Source organism: Mesoplodon mirus (genome assembly GCF_964341445.2).
Source record: "Mesoplodon mirus genome assembly, chromosome: 1".
Classification (NCBI taxonomy): Eukaryota; Metazoa; Chordata; class Mammalia; order Artiodactyla; family Ziphiidae; genus Mesoplodon; species Mesoplodon mirus.
In genome coordinates, this window is record NC_138976.1 from 25,440,875 (window position 1) to 25,456,335 (window position 15,461).

General features: G+C 47.9%; 1 protein-coding gene across 2 annotated transcripts in view; it reads right to left on the bottom strand.

The window, feature by feature from the left end:
- Nucleotides 1–7,185: 7,185 nt before the first annotated feature.
- Nucleotides 7,186–15,461, bottom strand: part of ANKS6 (ankyrin repeat and sterile alpha motif domain containing 6) — a 52,259-nt gene continuing 43,983 nt past the window's right edge. For both annotated transcript variants that reach the window (XM_082623269.1, XM_082623268.1), the window contains exons 14-15: nucleotides 15,167–15,283; nucleotides 7,186–9,788 (exon numbers count right to left, since the gene is read on the bottom strand). In XM_082623269.1, the coding sequence (XP_082479395.1) occupies nucleotides 9,684–9,788; nucleotides 15,167–15,283 (222 nt within the window). In that variant the 3' untranslated portion in view covers nucleotides 7,186–9,683. The remainder of the gene's footprint in view (nucleotides 9,789–15,166; nucleotides 15,284–15,461) is intronic.

Here is a 15,461-nt window from a genome sequence, read left to right on the forward strand (position 1 = left end):
CCATAAAAATCCCAGAAGAGAACACTGGCAAAACACTCTCTGACGTAAATCGTAGCAATGTTTTCTTACGTCAGTCTCCCAAGGCAATAGAAATAAAAGCAAAAATAAACAAATGGGATCTAATCAAACTTATAAGCTTTTGCACAGCAAAGGAAACCATAAACAAAACAAAAAGACAATCTAAAGACTGGGAGAAAATATTTGCAAATGATATGACTGACAAGGGCTTAATTTCCAAAATATACAAACAGCTCATACAACTGAATAACAAAAAAACAAAAAAAAAAACCCAATCAAAAAATGAGCAGAAGATCTAAATAGACATTTCTCCAAAGAAGACATATAGATGGCTGGTAGGCACATGAAAAGATGCTCGACATTGCTAATCATTAGAAAAATGCAAATCAAAACTACAATGAGGTATCACCTCACACTGGTGAGAATGGCCATCATTAAAAAGTCTACAAACAATAAATGCTGGAGAGAATGTGGAGAAAAGGGAACCCTCTGACACTGTAATGTAAATTGGTGCAGCCACTATGGAAAACAGTATGGAGGTTCCTTAAAAAACTAAAAATAGAGCTACCACATGATCCATCAATCCTATTCCTGGGCATATATCCAGAAAAGATGAAAACTCTAATTCCAAAAGATACATGCATCCCTATGCTCATAGCAGCACTATTTACAATAGCCAAGACATGGAAGCAACCTAAATGTCCATCAACAGATGAATGGATAAAGAAGAATGTGGTATATATATATACACAATGGAATACTACACAGCCATAAAAAAGAATGAAATAATGCCATTTCCAGCAACATGGATAGGCCTAGAGATTATCATACTAAGTGAAGGAAACCAGACAAAGACAAATACCATATGATACTCATTATATGTGGAATCTAAAATATGATACAAATGAACTTATTTACAAAACAGACTCACAGACACAGAAACTTATGGTTACCAAAGAGCAAAGGGGGAAGGAGGGATAAATTAGGAGTTTGGGATTAGCAGATACAAATTACTATATATAAAACAGATAAACAACAAGGTCCTACTGTATAGCACAGGGAACTATATTCAATATCTTGTAATAAACTATAACAGAAAATGAATATGAAAAAGAATAACTGAATCAATTTGCTGTACACAGAAAATAACACAATATTGTAAATCAACTATACTTCAAATAAACAAACAAACAAACAAATAAAACAGAGTACAATGCCCATAGGCCTCCGGTTATAAGCTTAGTTGAAAGTTCAAGAAACTTGGAAATGTCAGCAGGGAGGGTTTTTCCGGGTGGGAAATTTCTGCCAGGCAAGGGGTCCTTAGGGCCACAGTCCCAGGCTCTGTGCATCCTGGAGCCCCCATGAGACTCTGGGGAAAGCTATATCTGATCTTGAAGCTCAAGAGATGTAAAAACGTCAGTGTGTTACATTATGTATATCAAATTATACTCACTGATAGTGACTTGTACAATTGTTTAAAAATAAAAATAAAACTTCTAAGTAAAAAAAAAAAAAAAAGCAAAAAAAACAATGTAATCTAAGAATGCTAAGTGGATCAAAGTAGAGACAGCTATTCCACGGGTCTAAAGAACACAGTCTGCATCTTGCGCTTTTTTCTCCAATTCTTTCTTTGCTCTAAATTCTTCCTTATACAATTGTGGGTTGTAAACTGAGTTACGTGTGTTAAATTCATTGCTATGCAATAAACAAATATTTTCCGTCATTCTTTCAATTCAGTTGGCCGGTGCATCCCTGGCCCTGTCGCAGGTCCATAACCTAGCTCCTCTAACTGCTACCAGCTCAGTGTTCATTAACGCGGCTACATTAATGAGTCGCAGCCCCAGAAGAGTACAACGTCCCCCTGCATTGCAGCTGGTGAGGAAGAGCTCATGTGGCCCTGACCCTCAAGGAACGGGGAGAGGGAATGAGCAATTAGAACCGGCTGATGCCCCAAGACACTTATCCTGTGCCCGGCACAGTGCTGAGCACTTGACTCGCATTTGTCCTGACCTGGGAGCCAGGATTGTTATCACCCCAGTGGATTATAAGCTCCACAAAAGCAGGGGCTTTGATTTGCCCTCTGGGCATCCCCAGTGCCCCATCAGCGGCTGTCTGCTGAATGAGTGCGTCAACCCTCGTTCCGTCCGACGGCGAGAAACAGAGTTCGCTTACCTGAGGAAGCTGTCACCATGCACACGGACTCCCCGCGAGCCTGCGGCTCCAGGTGGCCTGACGGACATTCCCTAGGAGGATTCTGTCTGACTCAGGCTCTCGGCCACTGTCCCTCATGAGGAGTTAGTAAAATCAGTTTGCCCTGAGGCCCCCTCACGGGTGAAGTCAAGCTACAGAACCTGCGGGAACATTAGTGTGAAGTCTCCAGTTCTAGGTCCTTCTTTATGGCTGAAGTTCCTCTCCACACACACACAAGCTTACACTTACAAAGCCCCGGCTCACAGGCCGGGTTCCCCAGGAGCAGACTCTGCGTGGCCACTGCCTGCAGCACGTTGTTTAGGCACTGGTCTCGGGAGGGACACCTGTGGCGCGGCAAGGAAAGCGGGACCGGGCGGAGGGAGGCTGGGGCCGCGTCTCACGGGAAGCGCGGGAGCTGGCGGTGGAAGTGGGCGGAAGTGGGCGTCGATGGGGCTGGGGCCCCTCGGTGGAGGGAGTTTCGGGGCCAACGCGGAAGCGCTTCTGAAAACCCTCGTCTGTGACCCAAAGGGAGTGTTTCTTTTTGTGAGGAAAGTGAAGACAATTATTCTGTTCAAAGAGCTGCGAGCAAGTGAAGCGGAGAAGCCCCCAGCCCTGTGGAGATAGGAAATGAGAGCCAGAGGAGTAGCTGGAAGGCCGGTAGCACGTGGTGCCTCAGGGAGCGTTCCCACCTTCCTAAGGGGCTTGCCTCCCGCAGAGCCAGGACAAGGGCGGCCCCACCTCATTCCTGAGCATTTTCTGTGTGGGGATCTGGTTGAGACCGGCAGCCCATCTAGACCCCTCTGATGAAGGGGACAGAAAGGTGTGTGTACATACACGTGTCGGGGGGAGGGGGGAGGGAGAGCAAGACCCTACAATGGTGATGTATCCTTCACCTTGAAGGACAAGGTGGAGAAGGTGAACACTGACAGAAGGGTGGAAGACCAGACAGGTCGAGCTCCCCTTTTCTTCCTTCTTTTAAAATTATAGCAAAAAATATATAAAACTTACCATTTTACCCATTTTAAAGTGTGGCCTGGCATTAAGCACATCCACAACGTTGTACAACCATCACCATTATCTAGTTCCAGAACTTTTTCATGACCCCAAAAGGAAATCGCCTACCCATTAAGCATGGCTCCCCATTTCCTCAATCCCCAAATCTCAGCTTTCCATCCCTATGGATTGGCCTATCCTGTACATTTCATATAAATGGAATCACATAATACGTGGTCTTTTGTGTCCGGCTTCTTTCACTTAGCACAATGTTTTCAAGTTTCATCCATGTTGTAGTGTGGATCGCTACTTCCATGGCTGAACAATATTCCGTTGTGTGGATAATCCCAAATTTTGTTTATCCATTCATCTGCTGATGGCCATCTGGATTATTACCACCTTGTGGCTGTTGTGAATTGTGCTGCTATGAGTATCTGCATACAAGTTTTTATTTGAATACCTATTTTCAATTCTTTTGGGTATATTACCTAGGAGTAGAGTTGCTGGGTCATATGGTAGTTCGATGTTTAACTTACTGAGGAACCACTCCCCCTTCTTTTTATAGATTTTCGCAGGCTCAGGAGGCTGGAAGGGACCTCAAAAGTGACCTAGAGCAATGTTTCTCAGACGTTTGGATTTCACACATCCATGAAACTAAAACCACCATCCTCTCCCCTCAAAGTAATAGGGACTTGTGTCAGGATCAAGGCCAACCCCATAAAATGAGTATATTTAGTGTCAGGTAAACTCATTGCCTTGTACTTGTTTTTCTCCTATCACCTCCACCATTGGGTCATTTGGGAACCACTTGCCTGGTCCAATCTTCATCTAAAGTCTGAGTTCCCCTCTCCAGCTGCCCTGGGCTTGACCAGCCTCTGGGGCTCATCTGGGGGATGCTCTCCCTTCTAGGTAGCCCTGGTCCCTGGAATGTTCTTCCTCATGGAATGCTGGCCTTACTCCCATGGCCTCCCCAGCATCTTTGCTCCCCACAGACCTTGGCCTCATTCCACCTGTTTTGGGCCTGGGACCCATGCTACCTTCTGCTTCCTGAATGCTCTATAGGGCTGAGCAGAGCCAACATGAGACACTGAGAGCAGAAGAGGTGGAGATGAGGGAGCCCCGACTTGTAAAGACTCTCAGCAGAAACAAAGAGAATCTCCAAGCCATATATGTATAGTATTTCATAAACACCTCCCCACCAAAAAAAAAAAAAAAAAAATTGTGAACAAGCCATACAGACTAACAAGGTTTTATTTGTTTTGTGTTGGCTGGGCTTATCCCAATTCAACATTTCTCTCTGTGCTGAAAGGCAGCAAGACAGCATGGCAAGAACTGACAGGTGAGGCCTGCATTCAAATCGACCATCGCCTGTTACAAGGTGACCTTGGTGAGGTTAATATCTGTGTGCCACACTCACCAAGTTGGTAGAAAGGGGATTTTAAGGCTGCCTCACAAAGACTATCATGAAGGAGCTGAGGCAACGGAAGTGCCCAGCACACCATAGGCACTTGCTCCATAACAGTTCTCACTGGAAGAAATCTGAGCAGCATTTTATACCTTCGATGAGCAAAATCAAAGTGAGAAGACAAACTCACCATCATTTAACATACATTTGGCAAACAAAAGTCCTTCAAAGAATCAAATCCCTGTATGGAAAAACAATAAAATAGTAACAAAAAGAAGTGTTGGATGGTAAGGAACATGGAAACACACAGTAGAGCTGAAACAAAATAGCACCTTGGTCTCTTATCAAAGGATCCAGTGGCCCTGCTGAGGCCAAACCCTACCCCAGCCACCTGGACAGTGGGAACAAGGTCTCCCGGAAAAGGATGGCCATGCCCTGTGTCTATGAGCCCTAGGGAGGCAGTTCCAACAGGAACTAAGACTCATGGGGGCCGGCTCAACCCACTGGGTAGGGAGGGCCCTGAAGGAGGGGCCCTGGGTGGTCCCCACCTTAGGAAGGAAGCTGAAGAGGGGACTCACCACCCACCTGCCCCAGGGAGGAGATTCAGTCCCTGGCCAGTCCTTCAGAATCTGGTATCGACTTTGCCAGGGAAAGCATCAGGTCTCCTTACATGCTGGACAGGATCTGTTGGTTAAGGAGACATGATTACCTTGCCTGACCAAAGCACAGATGGTGCTTCACAACACCTTCAGTCTGGGCTGCAGAATCTTCCCAGGAAGGGTCTCAAGCCCTCAAGGGGTGCTTTCTCGGAAGGTCAGCGTAGATGTTCACAGCTGTCTAGCCCGGGCCTGGCCTGCACGGCACTGTCCTTAGGCAGCTCTGAGGCAAGAGCAAACTGGAGGGGTTTCCTGCGTCCTCTCTGCCCCCTGGATCAGCCCCTGTGATCAGGCTGGAAAGCCTCCCTTCTTTCTGTCCACCTTGCTGGGAATCCCAGTGACACAAACACCAGAGTCAGGCACAACTGGAGGGTAGGGATTCACCACCAACCCTCACTTCCTTGGGGCTCCGGTACCAGCAGAGCCACCTAAGTTGCTGCCACATCTGGCTGGAGGCTGCTGCTTCTGGCCTCAATCACCCAGCCCTGGCTACATCAGGGCAAGCGGGAGGCGGGGTGGGGCGGGCGAGAAACAGAGAGTATTTCAAACAGGTAACCATCGTGGAGATTTCTCACATCTGCAGAGCTCCACATGGTGTGAAAAGGGCTTTCACCTTCCTCTGATCCTCAGCGCCTTGGGGAGCACTGTCCCCTTGTAACTGAAAGGGAAACTGAGGTTCAAGGAATGTTAGAAATATGTTACCCATTAAGAAGTGGCTGAGCCAAAACCCAGTGCTAGGACTGACTATAGATTCAGTGCTCTTCCAGGTAACAGACTGCTGCTATGCATTTCAAAGAAAAGAATCAAAAATTGGAATAACAGGTATCTAATTTACCCCCGATAATATATAACCCAGAAATGTTATATGCCGCCTGCCTTCTCACACACTGTCCCCCCATCTGGGGAGCCCTTTCTCTTCCCCACCTGCCAGCTGTGCTGACTTACCCTTTCAGACCCAGTCTTTCCAATGTGGCCCATCCAGGCTGAACCTGAGCCATCACCCATGACGTCCTCAGAGCCGTGGGCCTAGCACACGCCTTTACTGTAAGAATCCTTACGGGCACTACAACGTCTGACTTACATGCTTGTCTCCTCTAAGATACTGTGGATTCTTTGAGGGCAGAGATGAGTGTTTTTCATCTCTGGATCCAAAGCACAAGCACAGGGTGGGCACAGGGTAAATGCTCAGTAAATACGTAGTGAATGAAAAAGTAAATGTTTTCCTGGCAAAACTTGCAGCCTCCATGTAATGGTCTGGCACTGAAGCAAGGAGGTGGGAACCTTCTCCTGGCCATTGGGGGACAGGGCTTAGACACCCAGCACTCGCCAGGCAGCACACTGCACCAACACTGGGAAATGATGTCCCTGACCCTGCAGGAGACGCCCTGGATGCAGAGCCCTATGAGCAGGATTCTGGTTCTCTCAGTCAGGGGACTCCCTCACTGTGATGTCCCACTGCCAAGCAGAGAGCTGCTGGAAAGAGAAGAAGCAATTACCAAAGACCCCTGATCCAGCTGAAGGCCTTGATGGCCCCTTGGGCCCACTCCCAGGTGCTGTGAGGCCTCATGACTGCCACTGCCGAGTCAAAGTAGGGCTTCCCTAATGGTGTCCAATGAACCTTAGTCTTGCAAGAGTGCCATGAAACAGCATTCTGTGATCAAATGTATGGAAAATGCTACAATCTACATGGCCCCCTTGAAGAGACAAGCCCCCATGTGTGGCATGATAAGGATTCTGAGGTGTCTTGCAGCAAGCATCATGTACCTGGGCTTTAACCCAGTGTCTGCCAAACCTACTGATCACAGAGCCTCACCCCACTGTCATGTATACATTTCCTCCCCGCTTTTTTTTTTTTAATGAAAAACCTATTAACATCCTGTGGAACTAGGGTTCCAAGGAACACACTTTGGGAAATGCTGATGGTCATCAAGCAAGGAAAACACTGTGGACCAGAATAGCCTCCTGGAGTATCACCAGGAAGGGGGTGATCATGGTCCAGAAAGGGTGCCGGGGATCTCTCGCCAACCAGCACACAAACTGCCTGGGAGAAAAAACCTTAGAACCACTGAATCCAGTGAAAAAGACAAAAAAGGCATCTGTCCTGAGCCTCTTTTCCCATCTGCAAAATGAGAATAATAAGCCCTGCTCTATCTGGGGTCATTAGATGAGATTGTGGAGGCGTGCATTTGTGGAATGCTGACCCCCAGCACAGCTCCTGTGTATCACAGGTATTCAATCATAGGGATTCAATCAAACTTACCCAAGTGAAAGCTGCACAAATATAGGGGTGATGAAAAGACCAGGAGGACAGCAAAGAGTGGGCACAAAACCTCACAGCACCTAACTCAGGGGCCTATGTGTATTTCAGGGGCAAACAACCCTAGGCCTATCAATAGCCTCTGAAGATATGAGTACATTAAAACAGCGAGAATCCCTGGTGCCTCTAGCCCCAGGAGTCTATAGGAATTGGTGGCAGAAGCATGGGCTCAGAGCCCACTAGATCCGGTTCTCAGCCAGTTCTACTCCTTCCGGGCTGGGGAACTGGCATGCAGCTCCAGTCCTCCGTGTCTATTTCCCCAGCGTGGAGGATGAGGTTAAACCATGCCAGCCTCCAGGCTTCTGGTGAGGACAGATGACACCAGGTTCCAGCTGCTGTACACAGAAGGTGCTCAATGACTGTGTCTCCTTAAAGAAGGTTGGGATGCGAGGAACATTTATAAAGGTGTCTGTCAGTGATGGCTAAAACAAAACCTCTTCTCTCCAGTCATGTGAGAAGCTGGCTTTTATGGGTGGGAAGATGGGAGGATGAAGGAGGAACAGCACCCGCTGGATCAACGGACAGAGGGAGAACACGATGAGTCTCCAGGCAACATGGTCAGGACTCCCTCTAGAAGCCAGCAGAGGGTGAATGGGCACTCATGGCCGGGGGAGGGAGAGATGAGAGGCCACATCTCCCAAGGAGACCAGCATGCGGCCAGGCAGAGCTCACGGTAAAGATGAGAACTCTGCAAAGGCTGCTATCCACTGCGCATGTCCCACGGACCAAGTGCTTGACGCACGCTGGCTCTAAGCGCCAACTTACCCATCCCTGGCCACACAGCTGGCTAGCTGCAGGGCTGAACCAGAACCCTGAGCCTGAGTCCAGAGCACACGCTCTCTCCACTCTTCCGTGCTGCCCCTCGAAGCTGGGACCACCATTCCTTTCTTCTCTTGCTGTCCAGGTCATCAAGGGTAGGAACTGGCTCCAACTCATCTCTGTACCCCCAGCACCCAGCAGTGCTGGTTGAATGAATTACACACTTGAAGACATTTCAGAAACCTACTGGACTCAAAAGTCAGAGCTCCTTTCATAGAGTATGACACGGTAGAAAACTACACAGGCTGATTCCCTTCTGAGGAATGTAGCCTTAGAAGAAATTCTAAATTCTTCACTTCTTTGCCTAGAAAATGTGAGTACCCAAGTCCTTCTACAATGTAATATATTAGGGTCTTCTGCTCCCACTCAAAGTGGAAAAGCCCTACTGTGATATGGGGTGAGCAGCGTGGAATATCAGAGCATTGTCTTGCCTGACGACAGACAAGGAAACTGAAGGCCAGGAAGGAAAAGGGATCCCTCAAGATCACACCTTGGGCCTCGCCATTTTTCCTACATAAAAGGCTGCCTTTGCAAGAATGAAGTCTTCAACATATACATCCTGAACAGCTGTTGTATGCTGTCTGCAGCAGGTGCAGTGAAGTGCTAGAGCAGAGTTATCACACAGAGCAGTAAGGGCCCCAGAGGCTGGAGGAGTTAGTTCTGTGTAAGGGAGTTGAGAAAGGCTTCATTTGATAGGTGACTTGGACCATTAGGGAGAAGTTAGAAGTTCTAAGGGAAGACGTGGAAGAGTGGCTAACCTTCTGCCAAAATATGTGCCCCCCCATCTAAGTACAGAGCTGTTGCTGTGAAGCCACTACCTGAACAACGACTACACGTGGGGTCACGTGACTATGAGTGGCCGATGGAACGTGAGCAGTTAAGAGCAAAGCAGTAAAGAAATGGCTGTGCCTCCTTCACCATCCCCTTCCCCTCTGCCAGCCAGAAACAAAGCCTCTGAGGCCCCAGGAATGGCAGAGCCACAGATGAAAGGAGCTGGGTCCCTGAATCACCGTGTGCTTCTGCCGAGCGGATGCAGCCATACTGGATTGTATGGGAGAGTAAGTCTCTACAGTGTTGGAGTTTGTTATAGCAACAAGCATCACCAACTACTACAGAAGGGAAGGGAAGACAGGTGTTCCAGGCAGAAGGACTAAGGCACAGCGGTGTGACAAAAACATAGTGTGTTTCAGGGAATGGGGAAGGTCTGATGGTGGCTGGAGCACCGGCCATGTGAAGGGGGTACTGAGATTCAGAAAGCTCACGCTGGTGACCACAGGAAGGAAGGTCACGTACAGGGATTGTTTCCAGGGGCCCTGGTGTTGCTGGCGCTGCTCTCGAAGGAAGAGTGGAAGTTGTGAATGGTTTCCTGTAAAATTTGTCTCTCCCGTCCCTGTGGAGGAAATTGAAAACAGACACAGAAAGCCTTGTTAAATCTTTTAACCATTAATTCAATTGACACAGTGCTGTTGACGTTTAACTCATACTTGAAAAACCCATGGGTGTCTTGGGGAAAACAAATTACCTAATTGAAAGAGTACTGAGTTCAATAAAAACATCCTGAGTCAGAATCTCCCCCAGCACCCACAAACACAGAATGCCAGGGCTGGAGAGGCCCCCAAGATGCAGGGGTCCAATTTCCCAGATGAGGAAGGGCAGCAGAACCCAGGGAGCAAGAATGACTCGCTCTGGGTCACTCGGCCCGGAAGGGACATCTCCTACCCTGCCCTGTGCATCTTTCCAGCCCTCATATCTCCAGGGACTTCAGAGGGAGCCGAACTTTCTGATACAGAGTGAGAGTTTGAACTGCCTTTACTCCCCCTTGTCCAAAATATGACAGATTCGTCTTCACAGTGATTCACGTCTCACCCCATCCTTGCAGACCACCCCCCTCCTAGTTGCCACCCTTTACACACATATTTTGAGATGGGAAAAGAGGGGGGATGTGGATGTTTTTTTAAGCCCAAAGAACATCTTCACCAAATACGAAGGCGAGAGGCAGTGATATATAGAGGTGAAGAACAGAGACTGGAATCACACAGCCTGGGTTCAAATCCCAACCCTCCCATTTACTAGCTGGGTGACCTTGAGCAAGATTCTTCATCACTCTGGGCCTTAATTTCCTCATCTATAAAACGAGGATGATCATTGTACCTCAGATGGTTGCTGCTGACATTGGGCTGTGGGTGGGCAGCAGGAGGCCGGCATATCCTGACCTCAGGGGGCAGCAGTGCAGATTAAACATATATTTTTTAAACTAAGAAATAAATGTGGTCAAAATGTAAAGCAAATTAAAACGGAATAATCTCTGGCAGATTGTTTTCTGTCAAGAGTGGGAAAAAAAAAAAAAAAAAACCTCCACCGAATGAGCCTAGACTTTAAACTTTCTCTTCTTTTATTTCATGGACTGCCCTTTCCAGATCCCCAAGCAGAGACCTCTAGTGCTGACGAGGCCTCCTGGACACTTGGGAGGGCAGAAGAGTCTCCCTTCACACAGTCCTTCCAAGTCATTCTTCCAAGACAGCTGGGAAAGTGCCATCAGGATTCCATCAGCACACACCTCAAGGCAGCAGGGAGGAGGACAGAGCATAGGAGGTGGGGAGGTGGGGTCAGAGGACCCCGAATCCCTACTCCGCTACTCACTCTGTCCCAGGCATGACCTCAGGCTGCTGAGTTTCTGGCCAAGGGTTTATCAATTTTGTTTATCTTTCCAAAGAACCAGCTTTTAGTTTTATTGGTCTTGGCTACTGTTTTCTTCATTTGGGGATGGTATCACATGCTGGGGCTGTGATGAGGCTCAACCTGAGATAATGAACGGGGTGACACTGTGCAAACTGCAGAGGGCTAAAAAATAAATAGAGGGGATGACAACCATGTCATTAGTAGACACCACCTTAGCCTTAATTGCCTGAGAAATGAGGTCAGGGCGAGCCAGGGTTCCAGCACACTATGCTTCCTAACCTCAGGAGGGAGCCGCAGATGATGAAAACCATAATCACTCCCTGCATCCACACCTGATTGAAGATGATAATGATAACTGCCCTTTAAAAACCCCCAAGTTTCAAAGGACCTGTCTGATAATTCTCAAAAGGAAAAAAGGCAAATGGCCATTAAAAGTAGAAAAAATGTTCAGTCTATCTAGTAGTTAAAGAAATACAAACCAATACAGGCATACTTCTCGGCCTATCAAATTAATAAAAATTAAAAAGCAAGTTGGTAGTACCCAATGCTGGCAAGGGTGACACTGGAACTTATAACCACAGCTGGTGGGGGTGTTCACTGGCTCCTGCTGGAAGGTATTTCAGGACAAAGTACCATATACCTTGACTTAGACTCTTTGACTCCATAATTTCACTTTTTTTAGACATCTATTCTGAGGAGATAATTAGAACGCCTTATACACGAAGTTGCTCACTGTAGCACTATTTATAGGAAGTTTGGATATCTACATATCCAACAAGTAGGGATTTAAAAAAAATAATCTTAGTACATCCTTGCATATTTATTTTATTATATTAAGAGTTCTTAATGACATGGGTAACTGCATATATTTACTGTTAAACAAAGTAAGGAGAATGTAAAATTATAGATCCAAATTTATCTCAGCCACATAAAGAAAAACATTCAGCACAAAACGCTGCAGAGCGATCTTACCAAGTACGAACAGTGCTGGCCTCTGGGGGGTTGGATCGTGACTCCTTTGAAAGTTTTTTTTTCACCTTTTTGGCACTGTGCAAATTTAGTAAGACAAATATGCACATCTTTGAATAATCACAAAAAAATGGGAATGGAAAGAAGCAATGGCTTAGGACCAAATAAAGGTGAAACTCAGGCCACCACTTCTGTTTAACCTTCTCCAATATAGAATTTGTCTGAAACTCACAGACTAATAAGCTGACTTGAGTATATATCACAACTCGGATATTGGGGTAGGCTCACCTGGAAGTCAAATGGTTTGCAGGCTGAGGGTCCACACTGCTTTGCTGATATTTTTATGGCTGAGCCAGGTTTGGGGCGAATATCCATTAAAAAAAAATTTTTGAGGAGGCGGTGTCAAGATGGCAGTGTGGGAAGATGCGGAGTTAGCGTCTCCCCACAACTAGGGTGCCTGCCAGTCGCTGGTGGGGGACTCTGACGCCCAAGGAGACGGAAGGAACCAGAGAGTGAACCGGTAGGACGTAGGGGACTGAGGGGGGAGAAGTGGAGGCCAGACAGGATCAGCGCCCCTGAGGCCGGGGAGATCAGGAGAGGCAGGTGGGAGGGGCTCTCCAGAAAAAGCATGAGAGGAGCAGAGGGCAACTGCCTGGCCCACGTGGGCCGGGGAGCCTGCTGAGCTCCCAGGCGGGTCCCCTGCCCTCCAAGGCCCCGTCCAGGCCAACAGGTCCTTGGGAGCATAGGAGAGAGGCCGGGGAGATCAGGAGAGGCAGGCGAGAGGGGCCCTCCCAGACCGGAGGAGCAGGAGAGGTGGGAGGGAGTTTGCCCCACCCACCCGAGCCCAGGAAGCCTGCTGGGCTCCCAGGTGAGGTCCGCTGCCCTCTGAGACCAGGGGTGGGGGGCACACCTGTGTCCCTTCTGTTCCTTGAGCCTAAGCCCCACCCCCCACAGCCCCCAGAGCCTTTTCCAGCCCTGTGGGTCCTGAGTATTGGCCCCACCCACCACCCAAACCGCGCCCTTGCTTAGGCCCTGCCCTCCACGGCCAAGGCCTCCCGCCATCCCGCGCCTTTTATTTTTTGCCACTCCACGTGGCTTCCGGGATCTTGGTTTGCGAGCCTGGGGTCGGGCGGAAGCTCCTGCGGTAGGAGCTCCGAGTCCAAACCACTGGACTAACAGAGAACCTCAGACCCTAGGGAATATTCACCAGAGTGAGGTCTCACAGAGGTCCCCATCTCAGCACCAAGATCCAGCTCTACCCAATAGCCTACAAACTCCAGTGTTTGAAGCCTCAGGCCAAACAACCAGTAAAACAGGAATACAATCCCACTCATGAAGAAAAAAAAAAAAGGAGAGGGCAAAAAAATATGTCACAAATGAAGGAGCAAGGTAAAAACCTACAAGACCAAATAAATGAAGAGGAAATAGGCAGTCTACCTGAAAAAGAATTCAGAGTAATGATAGTAAAGATGATCCAGAATCTCGGAAATAGAATGGAAGCACGGACTGAGAAAATACAAGAAATATTTAACAAAGATCTAAAAGAACTAAAGGAAAACAGAGATGAACAACACAATAACTGAAACAGAAAATACACCAGAAGGAATCAATAACAGAATAACTGAGGCAAAAGAAAGGGTGCTGGTCTCCGAGTTGGGGCTCACTGCCCCTCTCGGAGCCTCTGCTTCCCTATCTGTAAAGTGAGGCAGCAAGGGGCCCAGGACAGGTGAGCGGTGTTTAGGAACAGGCCACTTGCAGAGGAGAAAGAACACACGGCAAAGCCCTGCAGGAAAATGCTTAGGCTTGCAGACACCTGAAGCAATGCTGACTCCATCACTTTGCAGGACGACCTCACAGCCTACACACAGGCAAAACGGTGCCGACCACGATGGCAGAAAACCCAGCCCCCAACCCAGCGAGGCTGCAGGAACCAGTGAGGAGGACGCCCTCCCTGCCCCCGACTCTGCTCTTGGGCTGCACGAGGAGAGTGTGAGGGTACCGGCCTCCTGGATTAACTGAGGGAAGGTATGCACAGTGATCTGTGAATGATAAGATGTGACGTGGATATTTACTTGAGATTGTCACTACAGGTCTGTTCAATATTTCTGTGCCTATCTGGCAACATAGAGAAAGAACCAGAAAACGGTGCGATCGCTAACATAACCTTGTATTGTGGAACACAGCCTGAAGAACAAAACAACAGAAGAAAAAGCAAAAAGGCAGAGATGTCCATTCTGGTACTGTTTACGATGGTCAAATCCCAGATTTTACCTGTCACTATTGTCCAACTTAGCTGTTAGGCTAAGTGTGAAAGAGCAACAGGTCTGCAAGTATTTATACATTATTGCTTGAATAAGAGACCCAAAAAGATCCAGCCCACGTTAGGGAAAAAGGCAGAAGGCAAAGGAATGTGAATAGCCCAAGAGCGACTGTACAACTGTCTGCAGAGTGAGTGGTGCCTCACTTCTCTTGTGTTCTGTTTGCTTGTTTGTTTTTCACATATGTGCCTTTGGGTGGGTGGATGGGTGGGTGGGGGCATTGCTAATCTTTAGCTCTAAAGCTGGTGAAACAGAAGTTGAACATTAGACAAAAATGCAGGATGCCAACAACAACGCCAACAGTGACTGACAGACCTCTGTGTGCCAGGTGCTCTGCTGAGCAGTTTAGTCCCGGCAGCGAGCCCATCACCCCCACCCTACAGACAAGAAAGCGAGGCTCAGAGAAGGCTGTGACTTGCCCAGGGTGACTGTAAGTGGAGGAGCTGGGATTCAAACCCAGGTCGGCCTGACTCTGGGGCCTGTCTTAATCAACTTCCATTGTGCTCCGGAGGGCAAAACCCAGCCCGGTGGGGTGAGATGACCGGAGGGAATGTTTTAGCCAAATCTAAAGAGAAACCACCTTATGGGAAGAGAGATCTCGAAAAGGAACAGGCATACTCAAAGGTAGTGACCCCTCGGTCATGAGAGGTGTATGAGCGGGGCTGGCCTCCACCAGGTGTGGGGGAGAGATGAAATCAGACCATGAAGGTCCCTGGAACACTGGGGCTGAGGATCCCGGTGAAGCTCTCAGCTGTTGGAAACAGGAAAAAAAAAAAAAAAAAAAAAAGATTGAGAACAATACCTTGCCTGCGTTCAGTTCAGAAATCGCTGCCAAAATCTGCTGCCTGGATCCATCTGTCTTAATACCCAGCTCCTTCAAGTCACCATCGGTGAGCGTGAGGAATGCTTCCATATCCACCTGGGAAGAGAAAGGGGGATCTGCTACTATCTGCTCGGTGCCACACCTCTCTTTCCCAACCACAACAAGACTATCATGATAACGAGCTATTAGTGCTTATTAGTAGTGAATTAATTATGATTTACTACTTCCAATTCCTGGCTTTATGCTGAACGTTTATTTGAAAACATCATTAAAA